Source organism: Nuphar pumila, chromosome 1, assembly GCF_984573655.1.
Source record: "Nuphar pumila chromosome 1, dmNupPumi1.hap1.1, whole genome shotgun sequence".
Classification (NCBI taxonomy): domain Eukaryota; kingdom Viridiplantae; phylum Streptophyta; class Magnoliopsida; order Nymphaeales; family Nymphaeaceae; genus Nuphar; species Nuphar pumila.
This window is the reverse complement of record NC_143249.1, coordinates 3,364,258-3,383,523: the sequence shown is the minus strand read 5'-3', so window position 1 is coordinate 3,383,523 and position 19,266 is coordinate 3,364,258. Positions and strand designations below refer to the sequence as shown.

At 36.4% G+C, this 19,266-nt stretch overlaps 1 protein-coding gene across 1 annotated transcript in view; it reads right to left on the bottom strand.

Moving 5' to 3' along the window:
- The window catches only part of LOC149847705 (MADS-box transcription factor 23-like), a 44,855-nt gene extending 26,365 nt beyond the window's left edge, over positions 1 to 18,490 (bottom strand). Inside the window, exon 1 of the mRNA XM_089996003.1 lies at positions 18,300 to 18,490. Coding sequence (XP_089852129.1) covers positions 18,300 to 18,481 — 182 coding nt within the window. The 5' untranslated portion in view covers positions 18,482 to 18,490. The remainder of the gene's footprint in view (positions 1 to 18,299) is intronic.
- Positions 18,491 to 19,266: the final 776 nt, after the last annotated feature.

The window sequence follows — 19,266 nt, the reverse complement described above, 5'->3', positions numbered from 1 at the left end:
ATAGCATATAATCACTGGGATAGGTGTAGTTGTGTCTGTTCATCTATTGTTTTAGGAACATTGAAGGGTTTGAATCTTAGAGTTTGTTCGTCGTTTTTTAGTATGTTTTTGTCTAGAATCTTTATTTTTTTTGTGTTTTTTCATATTCCTTCATTTTTGAGTAAAAAATTAGCGACAAGATGCAGTGTTGTCGATTTGTGTTTAGCCAAAAATAGTCTTTGAAAACTCAACATCACATTTAATGCGGCAAAAATTTTGCATCACATGTGAAACTTTGTGAATTTTGCAAACATTACAAGAATTTTGCATACTTTTGAGGAATTTTGCAATGAACTTTACAAGTTGTGTAGCGATTTTTGTACTATAAAAGCGAAAATTCAAAATTTTGTGAATTTCTTTTTTTTTCAAAATTTCTTATTCGCCTCCACCATTCATAAGAGATTCGCTGAAAAAATCGTTTGAGGGGGTTCAAAATTTGGGTTTGCAAAAATAGGGCATTCGAATGAAAAAAGGGGTTGAAATACTCATACAATGCAATCATTTCATGCTTGAACAAAGTGAAGTTTCTCATACATTGCATAGGAAGAAAACATCATCGTCTAACACATCTTAGGAGTTTTTATAGTTTGTTAGAAAAGGACCTCCATTGATTTTACATCATTATCCTTCACGTTCCTTATGATGAGAACGAATTTTCAGTTTATCAACTTTTGCACTCACGAAGAACTCACATACTTTTGGTTTTCTATCTCATCCATGCCATAAGATCTCATCGGTGATGCTTTTACTGAAAAAACTCATCGTCGTTGAAGTACCACTGATCTTTTCATCGTCGATGCTTTTATCAAAAAAATTCACCATCGATGAAGTACCATCAATCTTTTCATCGCTGATGCATTTACCAAAAAACTCATTATCGATGAAGTACTACCCATGCTTTTACAGGAAAAACTTATCGTCGATAAAGTGTTTCCCATGCTTTAGGGGTTTTCACCGCCAGTGAACAGTTGTCGATGATGGATTTTTGCAAAATTGAAATATCGTTGAAATGTCACTGTAAGGATTGGAGACTACCGGTTGAGAACCAAAAGAACCTTAGGGCTGCAAAAATAGGGCATCTGCAATAAGGGTTTAAGAAATGAAGCGTCATTTATGGATAGGAATTTCTTTAGAAAAAAAATCGCAATACCATTGTGATACGCCTTGAGAATTTTGCAATATAGGACTTTCACAAGTTTTTAGTAATTTCGTAATACTTTATGCGATACTCCTTGAGAATTTCATAAGGTAAAGGATTTTCACAACAATTTTTAGAATACCACAATATCAGTTGCAATTTTGTTGATGAGTTTCTTAAGTCCAACTTTTAGCATCGTGATCTACGAAAATAAAAAAATTGTAGGTGCTAGGGGTAAAAGTGTTTAGAAAAAATTGAGAACCTATAGAATTGTCCATTTGGCAGATTTGGTAAATTATGAAATACTTCGAAAAACACGTCAAATTTGTCATACAGTACAATTATTTTTCATACATTATATAAAGCATGTTTTTTATTAAACTAATCATGCATATCTTATCTTGAGAATTTTTTTTGTCTATTAGATCATTGGATTGGATGGTTTATAGGGCACACCTTCCAAATCTCTCTCTCTCTCTCTCAAGCCATGAATAGTAATTAGCTTTTAAACATATTTTGTTCTAAATACTTTTTAACTTGGAGTTTTCTGATTCCAAGAACTCTTAAGTTTCTCAATCATACAAGTTGTTTTACAATTCATTCATTCATATAGATAACCTTCTTGATTAGGACTCATATGAGATCTTTCAATTAGATAACCTTGCTGATTAGAACTCCTATGAGAACTTTCTTGAAGAGGTTTCTTGGAGTCATAAGGAGTCTTGGATGAACCTTGATCTTCAACATCCCCTTTCAGGCTCATCTCTCCAAAGGTGAGATTGAGCTTGGCTCGAATGGATTCAAAACTTTATGTGGGTAAAGGCTTAGTTAAAATATATGCTAATTGATCTTTTGATGTATAACCCTGACTTCAAGCTTTTTCTTTTTTACTTTTTTCACACACAAAGTGAAAGTTATTTCAATATGCTTCATACGAGCATGAAATATTGGATTTGCAGCAAGATATGTGGCCTCAAGGTTATCACACCATATGACAGGAGTTTCTTCTTGTTCGATATACAATTCACACAGATGGTACCTCAACCAGTTGAGCACCTATCTGTGTGAATTATATAGACTCGTGACATATGGTTAGGGTACCACAACTCCTACTAAAACCTTATATTGAGCTTTGCTGAATTTAACAACAATTTGTTGCTTTGATGAGTTTTAAGAGAGTAAATTTATGCCAAGGTAAGGTAAGGTAGCCACTAGTTAAGCACCTATCATCTTGGCACCCTGCCCAATTAGTGTCATCATACACTGATAATTGTAATTATAGATTGGTTTCATATAATGGTAGAGAAAGTGTTATTATTGGAGATGGTACTGGTTATACCATCACTCATGCTAAAAATGGGCTTATTTCTTTGTTTGTTAGGTCCTCTTAATTTGCCTAGTGTATTCTTTGTTCCTAATAAAAAAAATCTAGTGTATGATACAAACTCATGTTGTTTTTACTTTTTTCTTTGTTTTGTTATCTTTGTAAGAAGAACGTTCCTCGAGGGAGAGTGATGGAGAAATATATACATTTTTAGAAAAGATCCTTCTTCCATGTTTGATGGTACAATTTTGAAACATGAGTTGTAGATAGAGTTCTTTATGTTTTTCCGTAGGTCAGAGTCAAACAAGAAAACTCTTTGGTATAATCGTCTAAGTCATTGTAGTTAACTATTTATTGAGAGATTAGTTTATTCTAATTCAATTTATGTCATGAGTAAGATGGCGTTTGTCCCAGTTGTCATCAATTGTCTAAAAACCATCTACTCCCCTTTAATTCATCGAATAAAATAGCTTCAAAACTTTCATTATGTTTTGTTTATTGATGATTGTTCTTGTTATACCTAAATTTATTTTGTGAAAAATATGCATAAAGTGTTCAATGTTTTAGAAAATTTCATATCATTGTCAAAAATCAATTTACCATTTCTATTTTGAATTTCCAATGTGATAGTGAAGGTGAGTGCTGTTCAAAGAAATTCATTGGTTATCTAAAAAATAATGCGATCAATCAAAGAGTGACTTGTCCGTACATCTTACAGCAAAATAACATTATTCAAAGAAAACATCACCGTATTGTTGAAAGTGTTTTAGCAATAACACACACCATCAATGTTCCAATTTGTTTATGATACGAGGTCTTTCATTATGCTATTTATGTTATAAATAAATTGCCTATGCAAATTTTAAAAAATAAATCTGTGTATTTCATTTTGTTTGGAAAACATCTCAGTTATATGAGCTTATGCTTATCTATGATATGTTTCCATATACAAATCATTGAGAAATAAATTTGAACCAAGGGCCATACATATATAAATTTGTTGGTGATGCTGATGATTATACAGGTTTAAAGTGCTATGACGTTAAAAACATGTGTATTCAAGTATTCAGTTTATATAATTTTTTATGAGATTAGCTTCAAATATAATTTATGTGATAAATAGTTGAAAGAAGGCATAAAATATTATCAGCTTTGGTTGAGTGAGGATTTGTTCTCATCAATTAACCCAAAATGTTCTAGCTGGCCCCAGTTGTTTGAAAGAAACAATTAGAAGTGCAAAGGAATAAAGAAACATTTAGTTTTGTAGTCCGGATGGAACTATAAGTATTATCTTATCTCTTATTGTTGATTATGACCGGTCATTAAGTCAGTTGGTTGTTAAAAATGCATTTTCTTCATGGAGAGCTACAAGAGAAATTGCACATTGAGCAGGCTCTTGATTACAATGAGAATGACCTGACTCATTATGTATGCAAGTTGAAAAGAGCAATATATGGTTGTGATTCAAGAGCTTATTTTTAGAGATTTAGAAGTATGATTTTTATAGATCACTCTTTACTCATTCATAGAACTAAAAGTTATATCACAATTTTGCTTATCTATGTGAATGGCATAATTGTTATCGGTAGTTTTGAAGAACACATTAAGGAGATTAAACATGTGTTGAGCAAAAGATTTAAAATGAAAGATCTTGGCAAGCTGAAATAATTCTTGTAATCAAATGAAGCAAGACAGCCAAGGCTCAACAATATGAGGGCTGATGTTCAAGGCTTGGCTGAGGCGGAGTGTTGAAGTCAATAGAGGAAAATATGAGATTATGTATACTTAAGTACACTCTTTATCTTTTGAAGAAGACAAATATGAGTGGTCGTAAGCCCTTATTAACTCCTAGTGCTTTTCATCACAAGCAAAATATGAATGATGGAGAGTTTTGTTTTATAGGCAAGTTGGGGTTAGGAAGACCCCCACCCTCACCATTTACACAACATACCATTGGGTTTTGAACTTGCAATATCCCAACACATGGGGACGCACACTAACAACTCCTACCAAACAAGCTCTCATTGGTGAATGATGGAGATTTGTACGACGATTCCATTAGATATAGAAATATTGTAGGAATGATGAAATATCTTATTTTCACTCACCCAAATGTGGTTTATGTTGTTGTGAATAAGTGTCACAATTTATGCAATAACTTATAACTGAACATATGGAACCATTGAAAAAGATTTTGTGTTATCTTAAAATGATTCTCAAAAAATGGTCTGCATCAGTATCTAAAAACTTGGTGTCAACTCGGTGTCTCAATTGACTTGGCCCAACTCGTTCCCCTTACTGGGTCAATCCAATGAATGACCTAAGAATTCATAGTTGACTCGGCCAGCTCAGTGGAGTTTTGGCATAACTCAGCCAAACCATAGGTTGACTTGGCTCAGTAATATATATATATATATATATATATATATATATATATATATATATATATATATATATATATATATATATATATATATATATATATATATATATAAAGAGAGTGTGTGTGTAAGATCCGATTTTTTTTAGTAAAATTTTGAATAAAAATAAGAGCTATTTTTATGTAAAATTATTGTATTAACCTGGAATGTGAAACAAAGAAATTTCACAGAGCCAATTATACTGAGGACATATATATCCTCAAAGATATACCCTTAAACAGTAGGGAGTTATATCTCACTCAATGGGGCAAAATTAGAGAATTTTGCAGAGCCAGGCCGCTTCATCTTGTCAAGACGAAAAGAATGGCATATTCACTGTTTTCGCAAAAAATATTGGTGAAACCCTAAAAATGTGTAGACCCCACAAAATACTTGGCGGGCCCTATATAAATATCTCACAAAAATATCTTGTGGGCCCCACATAAATCTCTCATAAAAATATCAAGTGGGCCCCACTGAGATATGGGTGTCATTATGTTACTTTGGTCTTAAGTTTGGATCTTGGATCAGATGAACTAAATGGATCAGACCCAGTCCACACACAGATCCAAGATTCATTTATTTTTCTATAAATAAGAGGAGACCCCCCTTAGAAAATCATCCCCCACCTTTGTTTCTCTTCTCTCTCTCTTGGTTCTAGATTAGGTTAAGCCTAGTTGACTTAGACCAAGCCCACTTGAGATGAACTTGAGCTTGCCTAGCCTAGATCAAGCCCACTTGGGTCAAACCACTTGACCTACTAGGTTTAATTTTCTCTCCCTTCTTGTGTTTTAGGTCTTAGCCAAGGTCAAGCCCACTTGACCTAGATCAAACCTACTTAAGGTAAGCTTGTATCTACCTGACCTGGATTGAACCCAATTGAGTTAAAACACTTTGGTCTTGATAGCTTGACCTCCTCTATCTTTTTCTTGACTAGGGTCCAACCCATCTGACCTAGTTTAGCCCACTTGAAGTAGGTTTGAACCCAATTGGACCTAAACTAGGTCCAAATCCATTTTTGGCCTATACCTCTTTGTTTCATCGCGCCGACAAGTTCTGCATGAGATGCTCTTGGTTGTTATCGTACCAAACGTAAGGACGTGCTAGACATGACCTAAGAGTGTCTCTACGCTGCGCTGAGTCACCACTGCCAAATTTTGGTAGGTTTGCATGCCATCCTCTCTCTTTCAAGTTATTTAGTGGATTAACTGTCTTGTATGATAGAATTTTTCTTACCGTACACCAAATTTTGGTAGGTTTGTACGCTATCCGCAAGTTAGCTTCAGTGTTCATGCGCGTACCCTTGTGACTAACGCTTGATATTTACGATGAATTAAGTGTCATAGGATATTAGTCATTGGTTTACACCCTCTAGGGCACTGCAAGCTTGCTTTAGTGTTCACACGCATACCCTTGCGACTATCGCTCAATATTTGTGATGAATTAAGTGTCATAGGGTCTTAGTCCTTGGTTTATGCCCTCTAAGGCACCACAAGCTTGCTTCAGTGACCATGCTCGTATCCTTGCGACTATTTCTCTATTCACTATATATATGTACAAATATACATATATGTTGCTTTACGTAATTTACTTAGCGCAATGCATGGTTTCATTTATCGGGCCTTACGCACTTTACTTAGCCCAATGTATGGTTTCATTCATCGGGTCTTGCTTTATGCACTTTACTTTATCATCGCGTTATTATGTGTGCACTGGTTCCTGCTTTTATTAAATGTAATTATGTTATAATAAGCGTACAAATGGTGACTAATCTTTATCGCCAAAGCAATTTCAAATGCCTTGTCTTATTCAAAATATTGCTTGGCGAAGAAGCCCCTATTGAAAAGGTTTTGGATTTGTGCAAAACTGTATTTACGTAAACATTTAAGTCACCCGCTTATGGCCAAACTAAGGCCTAGGTTTTCAATAAACCATGGAAGATGCAAAGTATGCCCAACGGTGCACATCTATCAAAAAATGAATGTAGTGATTTTCTCGTTAAAAAGAAGAGATGTTGCCAAATTTTTTTACAAGATGCACTCTGAGCTAAAAGGAACGTCGTATTTTTTCCATTAAATAGGGAAGATCCTGCCAAAATTTTTAACAATATGCTATCTGAGCTAAAAGGGACGTCGTGTTTTTCATGTTAAACATGAGAGATGTTGCCGAATTTTTTGGCAAAATACGTACCTAAGATAGTATGAATGACACAATGATGCCCCCATTGTTAGAATCCTGTCTAGAAAGCTCATTCCATTTTTGCCTTCAAGGGCACCATACTCGTAAGGACAGATGCACTAAAGTAGTTGTTGCGCCTTGTTAAGCCAGTGCTCGATGTGGCTAAATAGCCCGAGCAGTCGATCCAAAGTGATCCTTGTCGATACATGTCTCTGTGAAATATTGTATAATAATAATACCCGTAAGCGCCATTGTGCCAGAGTTGGTTGTCCTCCCGCAAGGGATGAAGCGCTCGTGAATGTCGTAGACACCAAGAGTGATGTTTGCATGTATATGAATAAAACATAAAAGTTGTCACAGACCACACAAGAATTGGCCCGTGCTTCAAAAAAATGAGTGGGGTTGAGTTCATATTCCTTTTTGCACAAAATGCACTGGATTGCCTATGTGACACTCAACATCCTAATAAGAAAGATTTTCTCGTCCCCTTCAGGACTTTATGCTCATCGAGATAGACGATGATGATACCACCTTGAGTGACATACATGATATTATGAACCAAAGAGATTAGTCGGTCTCCTATCACTCAGAGGTTAGAAAATCAAGTTATCCTTAAGATCTAGGGATTGAACCCTGCTACTATAGTAGAAGGGTGCATCTGAACCAGCCTAATATGGTTTATTTCGGCATGAAAATTGTTGTCCCACTATGGACGGGGTCACTCAGGCCTATGGGCATATAAAAATACATAGCATAATAAACACGCAAATGACTTCATTTAATGACAAAGTTATGTTCTCCCACGTACTAGGGGTTGAACTCATAATTATCAAAATAATACATTAACTATAGGTACAATGATGAATGAATGAATGTGTGTTAGTGTTACTCATACATCACCTTGTATAAGGTATTGATCTTGATACACTGTTGGACTGATCGGGCAAGAGACCCAAATTGTATCTCCATAGCTAAGCTAAGCTCGAGGAGCTCCTGCTTCGTTTAATGGGATATCAATACGCTAAGTCATGGAGACTTAAGCTATGATGTTTTTAATTGTGGCTCTGAAATAACTTTTTATCCTTTCAAAGTATTATATTTATTAGAATTGAATTATTTTTTTACCAGACCAGAAATGGTTCTGACCCCGTTTTATGGGGGATACAGGTACTAAACCTGCAGTGTGATATGCAGACCAGGGTGACATCGAGATCCTGGGTTTCTCTAGACTGTATTGGATATTTTGTTTACAAACCCAGTTTTATCTAGTACTACTTTACCAATCAGTACTGTTTGTAATAAATAACTCATTTTGGTTTTCTTAAATGAAATATTTTGGTGGACAATGAGTGATTGGCCACATACCAGTGACTTTGTCCGGCATCTTCTAAAACTGACGACTAACTATCATCTATTTTCGCTGCTAAGCTTTTTATAAATTTCGCTACAAATAATAAAAAATCATTAATTTTCGACAAAGTTTTGTTTTGAAAATCTAGGGCGTTACAGAGAGAGAATGGTAGTTACCTACTACTTTTTTAGCCTACTGACATCCTATCGCAAGCAAACCTGTGTTTTCAAGTTGTTTTTTATAAATTTGACCCTATATATGTGTTTGACAAGGTCAATTTTCTAGGAAACAATACTTAGATAATGTTTTTTTAATAAAAAAATATGATTTTTAAGTGAAAAATATTTAGAAAAATCTTAGACCATTGATTTTGAAACCTTATTAAAACCTATCTGCATGACGGAATGAGACAATCCAAGAGTCGGTTCCTATAAAATCAAGCATGTATAAGACATTTGTATGGTAAGATTTAAAAAAAAAATGAAAAAACCTTTAAAAACCTGGTAAGCTATTAAAGGGGCTGGCAACTACCATCTCTCTCTCTCTCTCTTGATATATATATATATATGAGCAATGTGTTGGTTCTGCCCACTTTCTCGTTCTGCCCCTTTAAAATCGTAGTTTTTGGTATTTTTTCTCATATCCAACACCATAAATGTGATCTATAGTTTTTTTTTAATGGGAATCAGCCTTTGTAGTTGGAACCAGCCTACCGTAAGTAAACCCATGTTTTCGAGTTCTTTTTTACAAATCTGACCCTATAGATGTGCTTAACATGGTAGATTTTCTAGGAAACAATACTTGGATAGTGTTTTTTAAGCAAAAATATTTTTAAAAATCTTAAACCATTGATTTTGAAACCTTGTAAAAACCTACCTGCATGATGGAATGAGACAATCCAAGAGTCAATTCCTATAAAAATCAAGCATGTATCTGTATGGTAAGATCTAAAGAAAACGCTCGTTCTGCCCATTTTCTCATTTTGACCTATTCTGCCCCTTCAACATCGTAGTTTTTTGGTATTTTTCTCACATCTAACACCATAGATGTGATCTATAGGTTTTTTTAGTGGGAACCAGCTTTTGGATCACCAGAATCTAACTTGTATACATGTTTTTCTGGTGATTCAAAATCAATGGCTATGAAGGCATCAAATTTTCTCAACTCATAATATATATTTTCATCAAAAAAATATGATTCAAGAGTCAATTCTCACTAAATCGAGCATGCTAAACACATTTAATGGTTTAGATCTATCATAAAACACTTCCAACTATGGGGTAAAACAAAAATATGGAGCCTAATATATTTAGTTCTCTCTAGGTGCCATGGTGGCATTGTATTGTCATAGCTTGTGGCGTTTCATACTTGATTTACATAGATCTAAGCTCCAAAAGAAAAATCTAACCCTTGAATCATGTTTAATATGCTCTATTGATTATTTTCATGTCTTCTTGAAAATGATGTTTTATACCATTTTTAAACTGCTCTTATTTTCAGGAATTGTGAGTTGTTGATTTTCACTATTTAGAAATAGAATCTTGTAGTGTATTAGACATGATAAAACCGTTTAACATAAATAAACAATGTTACACACATTTGTAAAGTTAGATTTACCATTTGGTAGCTAGATACACCGTATGGTATCATGGTACAAAACTATTGTATATTTTTCCTATATATATGGGTTAAGATTTGCTGCAATCATTTGTATGTGCAAATGGCCTAGCAAATTGGGTGGAACTCCCTTGTTTGGCTTTTTTATTCACATCGAACACCATAGATGTGATGTACATGTTTTTTTTAGTGAAAACAAACTTTTGGATCATCAGAATCCCGCCTGTATACTGTTTTTTTTTATGATCCAAAAATCAATGACTGAAGGCATCAATTTTTTTTACTCATAAAAACATATTTTTTGGTTGAAAAAACATGATCAAAGAATCAAATTCCTATTAAATCAAGCATGTTAAACACATCTATGAGGTTAGATTGTGTCAAAACAACCTGTATCATAAGATTCAATCTAGATTGTAAGTACAATCGCTTGAACCAAATATAAACCCTATATATAATAAAGTTGTCATGACCTAGCTGAGTCACAAGTCAACCCATGACAAGTCGAGACAATGTGGCCAAGAGAGATGAACGGACCCTATTATTTATCCCTTCATAAATATTCAAGCAGTATGTTGGGAAATGCATTTTTTTTATAATAAATCTTCATAAATATTCAAGCATTAAAAATTTATATTTTTTCATCAAAGACACAATCCAACAATTGATTCTTGCAAATTTACCACGTTGGACACATCTACATGGTTGGATTTGCAAAAAAAAAATGTTGAAAATTCCCATATTTCTATTTGTGATATTCTAGTTCTCATATTTCAGTTCTCATATTCTGGTGACTATATATATAGATGTGTGTGTGTGTGTTTGGGAATTTCTACTTGATGGCATAGAAAACTAAAAAAGATTCTTCCAACAGTAAGTTGGGAAATATGCAAGGCCTATTCTTCTAGCGGTTCGAGTGGGACCAACCCTTCTAATGAATGAATCAAGTATTCGAGAGTGTCTTCGAATGTGACACTTTTGTTATCAACAATTCACTTGATTAACAAAATCGCTAAAAACCTGCATTCTCTTATAGCTCATTGGGAATATATTTTAACTAGGCACACTATCACTCTTGTCTTTTTAGGCATTAAGGAGCTTGACTAGTTCGATAAGCATTAGGAATCAAGGTACATCTTCAAAGTATATTCATTAAAGAGCTAGAAAAGAAACATGGCATAGCGAATAAATTGGCTAAAGAAGATGAAAGAATTATTTGCCTTTTAGGACACATATGTCCTATTTGACGAATGAATTCTCCCAAGAAGCTTATATATCTCTGATCGGTCTATAAGACTTGTTGAAAAATCCATCATTCCATTATTCGAACATAACACTAGATCTTATTTGCCTTTCTCTACTGAGCAATTTTCTAATTATCTTCACACAAAATGAATGACACATGCTAATGCTCCATATTCAAACACGTCAAAAGCAACCTTCCTCTTTCCCTTCATCCGAAAGGTGAATTAAAGGTTTTTTGCACGTCATGGAATCACCCATCGAAATAGAGTATATGGTTCTTTCTCCTAATCCATAGGCCAAGTCCCCATTTCAAACACATTCATATCATAACAGAACAAAGCAAGTGTTGAAACAATACATCCAACAGAAAAGACCTCTTGTCCTATTTGTTTCTTCCAAAAGCTCTCCTAGGCCTTGATCTCTCATCCACTTTCGGAGATGCCTAAATGGACCTTCTATAAGGCATTTGCATCCATTTTTTTGGACCCATTTCTCATTTCTCACCAACAAATCTTAGTCCCTTAACAGACTTCTAAATATCTGATCTTAAAAACAAGCCCTCCTCCATTAGGTGTAGGAGCAACTTGGTGAATGGAAAGCTTTGTGTTTCCACATGATCTTTTGCAAAAGTAAAGCAAGGAGCAGGTTTGAGATTAGTAAAAAGGGCTTCCATCATAGAATTTCACTATATGATTATGGAGTGAGATATATATGAGAGAGAGAGAGAGAAATCAAATGAAAATAGTTAATAAATAACATGTTACAACAGGCAAGTGAATATTAAAACCTTTTTTTTTAAGAAAAATAATTCAACCAATTCAGCAAATAGAAGTTATATTAGGATTGACGAAGAGTCAATCTACATAAACTACATAACAGTGTCAAGAGATAAGAGAAAATGTTTACACAAATTCAGCCATTTAAAGGCAATTATTTGCTGCAACTCCCACAAGGCAGCTTTGGCAATCACCTTACAAGGCAAATGAGATTCCAAATGTCTCTTTTTGTTCCTTTTCATCCAAACATCCATTCAAATAATGAGCACATAACATCTTCACGCAAATAATATCTTGTTGTTCTTTGATTTAATAAAAGACACTTCTCTAAGATCAATAAAAGAACCCCTAAAGGGGTAGGCAAAATCTCATAGGGCTACCATAGGAATCCATGAAACTATAGGAGGGGGTCAAGCATATGATAACATGATGAAATTGAGAAAGAGCTATCCTCATAATGATTCTAAAGTAAAGAATCGATGGAGTTATTCGGTCTTCGAGCTTCCAACAATCGCATGAGACAAACTCATTCCTCAAATACAATAGGAGATGGGTTCCTTCTAAGCTGATTTTTTCATCCGAATTGAATGTCCCAAAAATGAGAAATGACCTTCTCCTTGCCTTTAGCAATCCAATATAAGGACAAAAAAACATCCTTAAGACAACCTTCAACACACCAAGCATCTTTCAAAAAATGTGTTCTTTCATCATTTCATAATTGAACATGAATAGATTGTAAGAGGATAGATAATAGCTTCACTAGACCTTTCCAAAAGCCCAAACCACAAGTCCATTTTGACCCCCCTAACCGTTCCCAAGGCTAGCCCTTCAAAGCATATTTTTCTCTTAGAACATTCACCCAATGTTTTTCCAAGCACATTATGCACCAAAGCCACTTTATTAGAAGACTTTCATTTCATCTCCCAAACTCTCTAACTCTTAATCTGCCACCATCCTTGGGTCTAGTAATAAGATCTCAAGATGCTAGATGCATTTTTTTCTTATGCGCCTTTCCCGACCATAAGAACACTTGAAGGGCTTTATTAATTATTTTTCTTGTTTTTGGAGAATTGAAAATATTTGAACAAAATATAATATAAGGCTAGATAGAACATGCTTGACAAGAGTAAGCCTTTCCGAAAATGCCAAATTAAAACCAGCAGAGTTAATTTTAATTGCAATTTTCTCTTATTAAAACATTTTTATTATTCACGCTAAAAACTGAAAGCGGTCAATGGTTCAAGCATAATTTGAATAACTTATGGAGGAATCCTTACAACTTTTGGCCAATGTACCACATACAAACAAGTCTAATAATGTAAAGGCCTTTCAGCTTTTATATTGAAATTTGATGCCCTAAAGACGTTAAATGAGATTTTTTTGATGTTAACTACACCTATTACTTCGACAAACTAAGATCCAAAGTCGGCCTAAAATGTTGGACCAAGGAACAAATGACCTATTACGTGCAAACTCATAATTTTGTGTTCCTCGGGAGGGGGAAGGGTCGCACGTCCCAAGGGTGGAATCTATAAGTCAATGCTTAGAACCACCGTGGCCTACTATGATCCATATATTGTCCTTAATCCCATTGACCAATAGCTTTACTCTTTTGGACTTTACGATTGAGATCAATCCAATGTGGTCAAATCTTGTGCCTATCGTGCACTAAATCTTTTTTATTTTTGAGAGAAAAATATAGTTTCATTTCATTTCAGATAGGAAGTATTTCAACATGGAGTGCCGAGATGTCACTCATTCTGAAAGCAAAGAAGACCGCAAGACATGCAAGAATGGAATATTCAGGTCAACCCATTTGATTCTACAACGAATAAGAAGTTTCCGAAGTGCAGCTTTAGCAATGATGGTGTGATGGTGGCTGACTTCCATGTGCACTCTATTGTTTCGATGCAGCCATAAGAGTTGCCATAGAATAAGGATAAAGCACTGCCAAGCAAAGATGAATTTCTGCCCCCAATTTTGAAAATATGAGTCAATGAGGACATCTCTCAGATTTTTTGGTGTCTCCCATTGTGGGGCAATTGATTGCCAAATCAATTTGAAACATTCTCTAGCATATTCGCATTCCCAAAAGAGGTGTAAAGATGATTCTTCCTCCTTTCTACATAATAAACTTATGCTTGTAATGTAAATGCCTCTTGATATATATAAGCACATGATGAGTGGGAAGCTTATTATGTAGAATTAGCCATGCAATAATAGATCCTAATAATAGATCCTCAAACTGAATATGTGATGTTCCACAAGGCTTTGATAGGCATCCAAAGTACGTTTGGGGGACCAAGCATACGATAGCATGATTCCATGGTAAAGTTGCCATTAGAAGAGTGCTTCCAATGCAAAGTATCTATTGAATCCTTGGGCTTTAGGAACGACAAATCCTTCATAAGACTCATCCATTCATCAAAGACATTGGGCGATGGATTGCTACATAGTTGTATTTTTCAATCATATTGCGGGTTCCAAAATAAAGAAATGAGTTCTTCTTTTCTCCGTGCAACCCAATAGAGTGCGGGATAGAGATCCTTCAAACACTCATCTTCATGCCATGCATCCTTCTAAAACTGAGTGTTTGAACCATCACCAAAAGACACATGGATGACAACAATAAACTCGAGAATAAGTTTTATCAGCCCCTTCCAAATTTTGGATCCATTAACCCATTTATGACCACTACTCCCCTCCCATAGCTAGCCATGGAGACCATATTTACTTTTGAAAATGCACACCCACGGTTTGTCAAGAGTGAGAGTCATCCAAAGCCATTTGAACAATAGAGCTTTGTTCCATCATCCAACCTCTTGAATTCCCAATTCACCCTCCTCTTTAGAGCGAGTGATGATCTCTCAAGAGACTAACTGCATTTTTTCTTTTTCAACCTCGGACCAAATAAATGTTTGAAAGACTATTGATTTTCTTCCTTGTCTTACTTGGAATGTGGAAGATTTGCACAAAGTGTAGGAAATAGCTAGTAAGGACATGCTTCATAAGCGTGACCCGCCTTGCGATGGTGAGGTTGAATCCAACCCAAGAGTTCAATCTTACACCTTGGTGAAGGGGCAAACCAAGGTACTTAAGTGAGAGATTGTCAATTTAGCAACCAAAGAGTGTTGATGCAAACAAGCCAACCCTACCGACCTCATTAAATGGGACAAAACATGTTTTTAGGCCATTGATTGAAAGTCCATATGACTCAGAAAATATGTACTGAAAAACTCATAAGTTTGTGATGTTTGATTCACTAGCTTGGCCAAATATAAGAATATCATCGGCCAAGAGGATGGAGAAAATTTGGAGAAGGCCAGCAATTCCACACCATAAAATAAATCAACCCCAATAAACGATTCAATCATGGAAGAGAGAGTCTCCATGACGATGAGGAAGAGAAGCGGTGACAAGGGGTCACCTTGTCTCAATCCTTGAGATAAGTTAAAGAAATGCTTATGGCTGATGCCGAAATACTAAATATTTTTTATTGGGACAATGTGTTTCTCAAATTAAGGTTAAACTGAAGTTATTGATAAATAAAAGTTTTCAGATTAACATCTCCATCTGCCATTTCAGAAAATCATAATAAGTATTTGAATAACGAGATCAACCGGAACAAAAGATGCACACTGCAGATGGCTAGCTATATATGATCATGAATTGATGAAACATGTAGATGAAAAATGGAAGAAGTGCCCTGAAGAACCCTAAAACATGGGAATCTTCTTTTATGACGAGTAAAGCATCTTATAATGATTATTCCCCACAGGTCTTGCAGACTTTCCTATTGTTGGAGTCACTGCTCTTACACGGCAACGGAATGTTTAGAGAGTGAAGAATGTAGGCTTAGGAATGCACCGGAATCTGTAGCTATTGAGTAGGTTTCCTCATGTAGCACATTGATCAGATTAAGATAAACCGTCAGTGAAACTGATTACCGAAGTGGTTAATTAAAGGATGTTGGGCTGATGCATGTGAGCTTATGCCGAAATCGAAATGTTTTACCTGTTGGTAATGCCCAAAAGATCGCTCGATAGTGACCAAGAGCGTTTAAAATTCCAGGAATATCTTAAAATATATATAAAGCACCAGACGAGAAATAGACAAAGAGAATCTCCAGGTATCTTCACGGCAGAAAGGACAAAGCCAGCACATGCAACACAGAGACGACCACCCTTGCACGACTAAGGGTCATGCATCCACATTATCAGATAAAATAACTCACAGCGATGGAACCATGTCTAGGTGGGATCTACGTCAACATTCAAGCTAATATTGTGTACCATAGCACGCATCTTGAATTAATTGACGCGTTGAATGATATTGAGAACGATGCAGATTTCCTCTCTTAGATGACTCGCCAACTTTTATTGAGGCTCTATCATCGTCTCCTCCTCCATATATACAAAATTGTAAAGAATTACGCATAGGACAGCAGGAGGGAGGATTAGGCGCAACGTGATTGCACACATTTGGTGTGGTGCTGCACCTGATCACCCACCATATGCTGTTGGGCCCCGCAGCTGACAGATCAGGTATAATCACATTGCATGCTGATCCGCATTTCATCTTCTGTTGACCCCCACAGCAGACAGGCCGTATTCCAAAGATGGAGGGCACTCAGGCGCAGCAGCGTCCCACTCAAAGTGTGCAATATAATTGCACCTGATCCGCCTTTCAGCTGACAGGCTGTATTCCAAAGATGGTGGGTGATCGGGTGCAGCAGCACATTAATTGTGTGCATTCACACGTTTCACACTTGAACCTGATCTACCCTCTACTGCAACCCACGCAAAGATAAAATGGAGGATGCACAAAGAGAGATTTGGAACTTCATATCAAAGTGGGATCCCTCTGTCAAGAAGTGTCATTCTAGAAAAGAGAAAAAAAAGAATTCCATGTCCCAAAAGGGTTGGGTTGCAGCTTTTTCAGAGTTTAAACTGTCTCAGGATGAACAAAGTGTGACCGAGAATAACATGTGAAAAAATGAGTTGTCAGATTTTTCATGGTTGAGTTCTGACAGATTCAATAAACTATAGTTATGAAAAAGATCACATTGCAACTTCTCCCCCACCTCGAATCTATTATTCCTAGGTTCTTCTGCTTCCTAATATTGAATATTTAGGTGTCCACCAAAACCAGAATATTTTCATCTTCGTCTCAAAATTATCTCTATTGCCATCCAAAACTCATCCTATATTACCCTCTTCACATTTATTGCGTCAACAATTCTTCTCTAAGTTCATTGAAGTAATCTTCAGATAATCTACACGTTCTCTCAATCAGAATCAATACAAGAAACAGTTGCCATGAAAACCTAGTATCTGCTCCCGATGTGAGGCCACTAATTAATACGTCATCGATTTAATATCTCCATTATATGCTTCTCTATGCATCTTTTTAATCTAAAATATAAACTCGGAGCTAGCGCAAGGGAACGGAGGACAGAAGAAAAAGAGAAAATTACGCGTCTTTCTAAGGTTTTATCTATAAGCCTCCTGTGCTACTCAGGTTTAAACACACACACACACACACACACACACACACACACACACACACACACACACACACATATATATATATATATATATATATATAGAGAGAGAGAGAGAGAGAGAGAGAGAGTCACTACTGCGTTCATTCAAAAAACAATTTACTGCAACATTTAAAAAAATTTATTCAACTAACTAGACCCGCACAAGCACTGCTAAAGGCATAATCAGAAAAGTAAATTCACAAGTTCCACACAAAATTTAATCTAATAAACTCGGAGAGAAAAAGTGCAAACGAATCAAGAAAAAGAATCGCCGTGTTTCTACGGTTCTTACCTATTTCAGGTCTAACATGAGAGAGAGAGAGAGAAAAGGAAAAAAAATCAATAATTTCTCCAACACTGTTCGGAAGAAAAGATCATTTCTCAAACTCAATTGACTCACACAAACACTGCTAATGGGAAATCGGAGAAATATAAATTTACAAAGTCCACAAGGATCAAAATAAAACGACGGAATGAGGATCATACACGAAACACAAATAAAAAATCTAGTTCTAAGCACTAAGCACACGATATGATCATGAACAAAAGAATATCGGATCCAAACGCAACGGAAAAAAGACGATCATATTTAATTATGATATAAAGACAAGGAACGAACAGCTAAAAGAAGAACGAAATCACGAAATCGTTCAGGATCTCACTGACCTGGAACTAGCGAAATCGTAGAGCCTCCCCGTGCTGGAGAAGATGATGAGGCCTACATCGGCGTCGCAGAGGATAGCTAACTCTCTCGCCTTCTTCAGCAAGCCGTTCCTCCGCTTCGAGAACGTCACCTGCCGGCTCGTCGAGTTGTCGATCCTCCTGATCACGATCTTCCCCCTTCCCATCCCTGAAACCCTAGAAAAAACGCTACGCGCAACGATCTATTCTCTGAGATAGGGATCTGAAGCAAAGAAGCACGAAAGAGATCGAAATTTCGTCAGATCCAAACGGAGGAGGAGGAGGAAGAACCCGGCGATCTCCCGCCGGAGATTCGTCGGAAGCCTCAGATCCCGACGTTACCTTCCGATTGTCGTCGGGAATGGCCGCTCTCTCCGTCCTCTCTCTCTCTCTCTCTCTCGTTTGGCGTCTGAGACTGAGGGTTCGCTTTTATAGGGGTGGGAGATCAGCGGTTTTCACTCTCCCTTGCCCGAAAACCGCTCCTGAAAACCAGAAACCTGTAGCGGTCAGGTCCAGAGCACGGAATCCGAGGCCACATAAAACGCCCCCACTCTCGGTTAATCGCCGTATACGCTGCCGTCTACCCAATAAATTGCTTCCACGTGTGTGTAAGAAATACGTGGACCTTTTCGTATTTCTCTCGTAAGCCTCCATCTGACTTTGTTGGGTTTAAGGCGGGAAGGCCCGAGACGCAGATCAAATCAGAGCCGTCCATTGCTTGTGGGCATGCATCCACCGTTGAACTCGCTCACGTGGTCCCCACTCATTTGACGGCCGTCTATCTCTTAAGATCAACGGTGGAGATGTACAATGAACGCCTCTATTTTTCTGAGACGGGGCGACTGCTACTTCGGGGTTCCGCCACGTGTCATAGAGGACGTGGGTGAGTGGAGGGAGTGCAGTGCGTTTAAAATAAAAGCCTATGGTTTTTCTTTTCTCCGTTTTGTCGCTC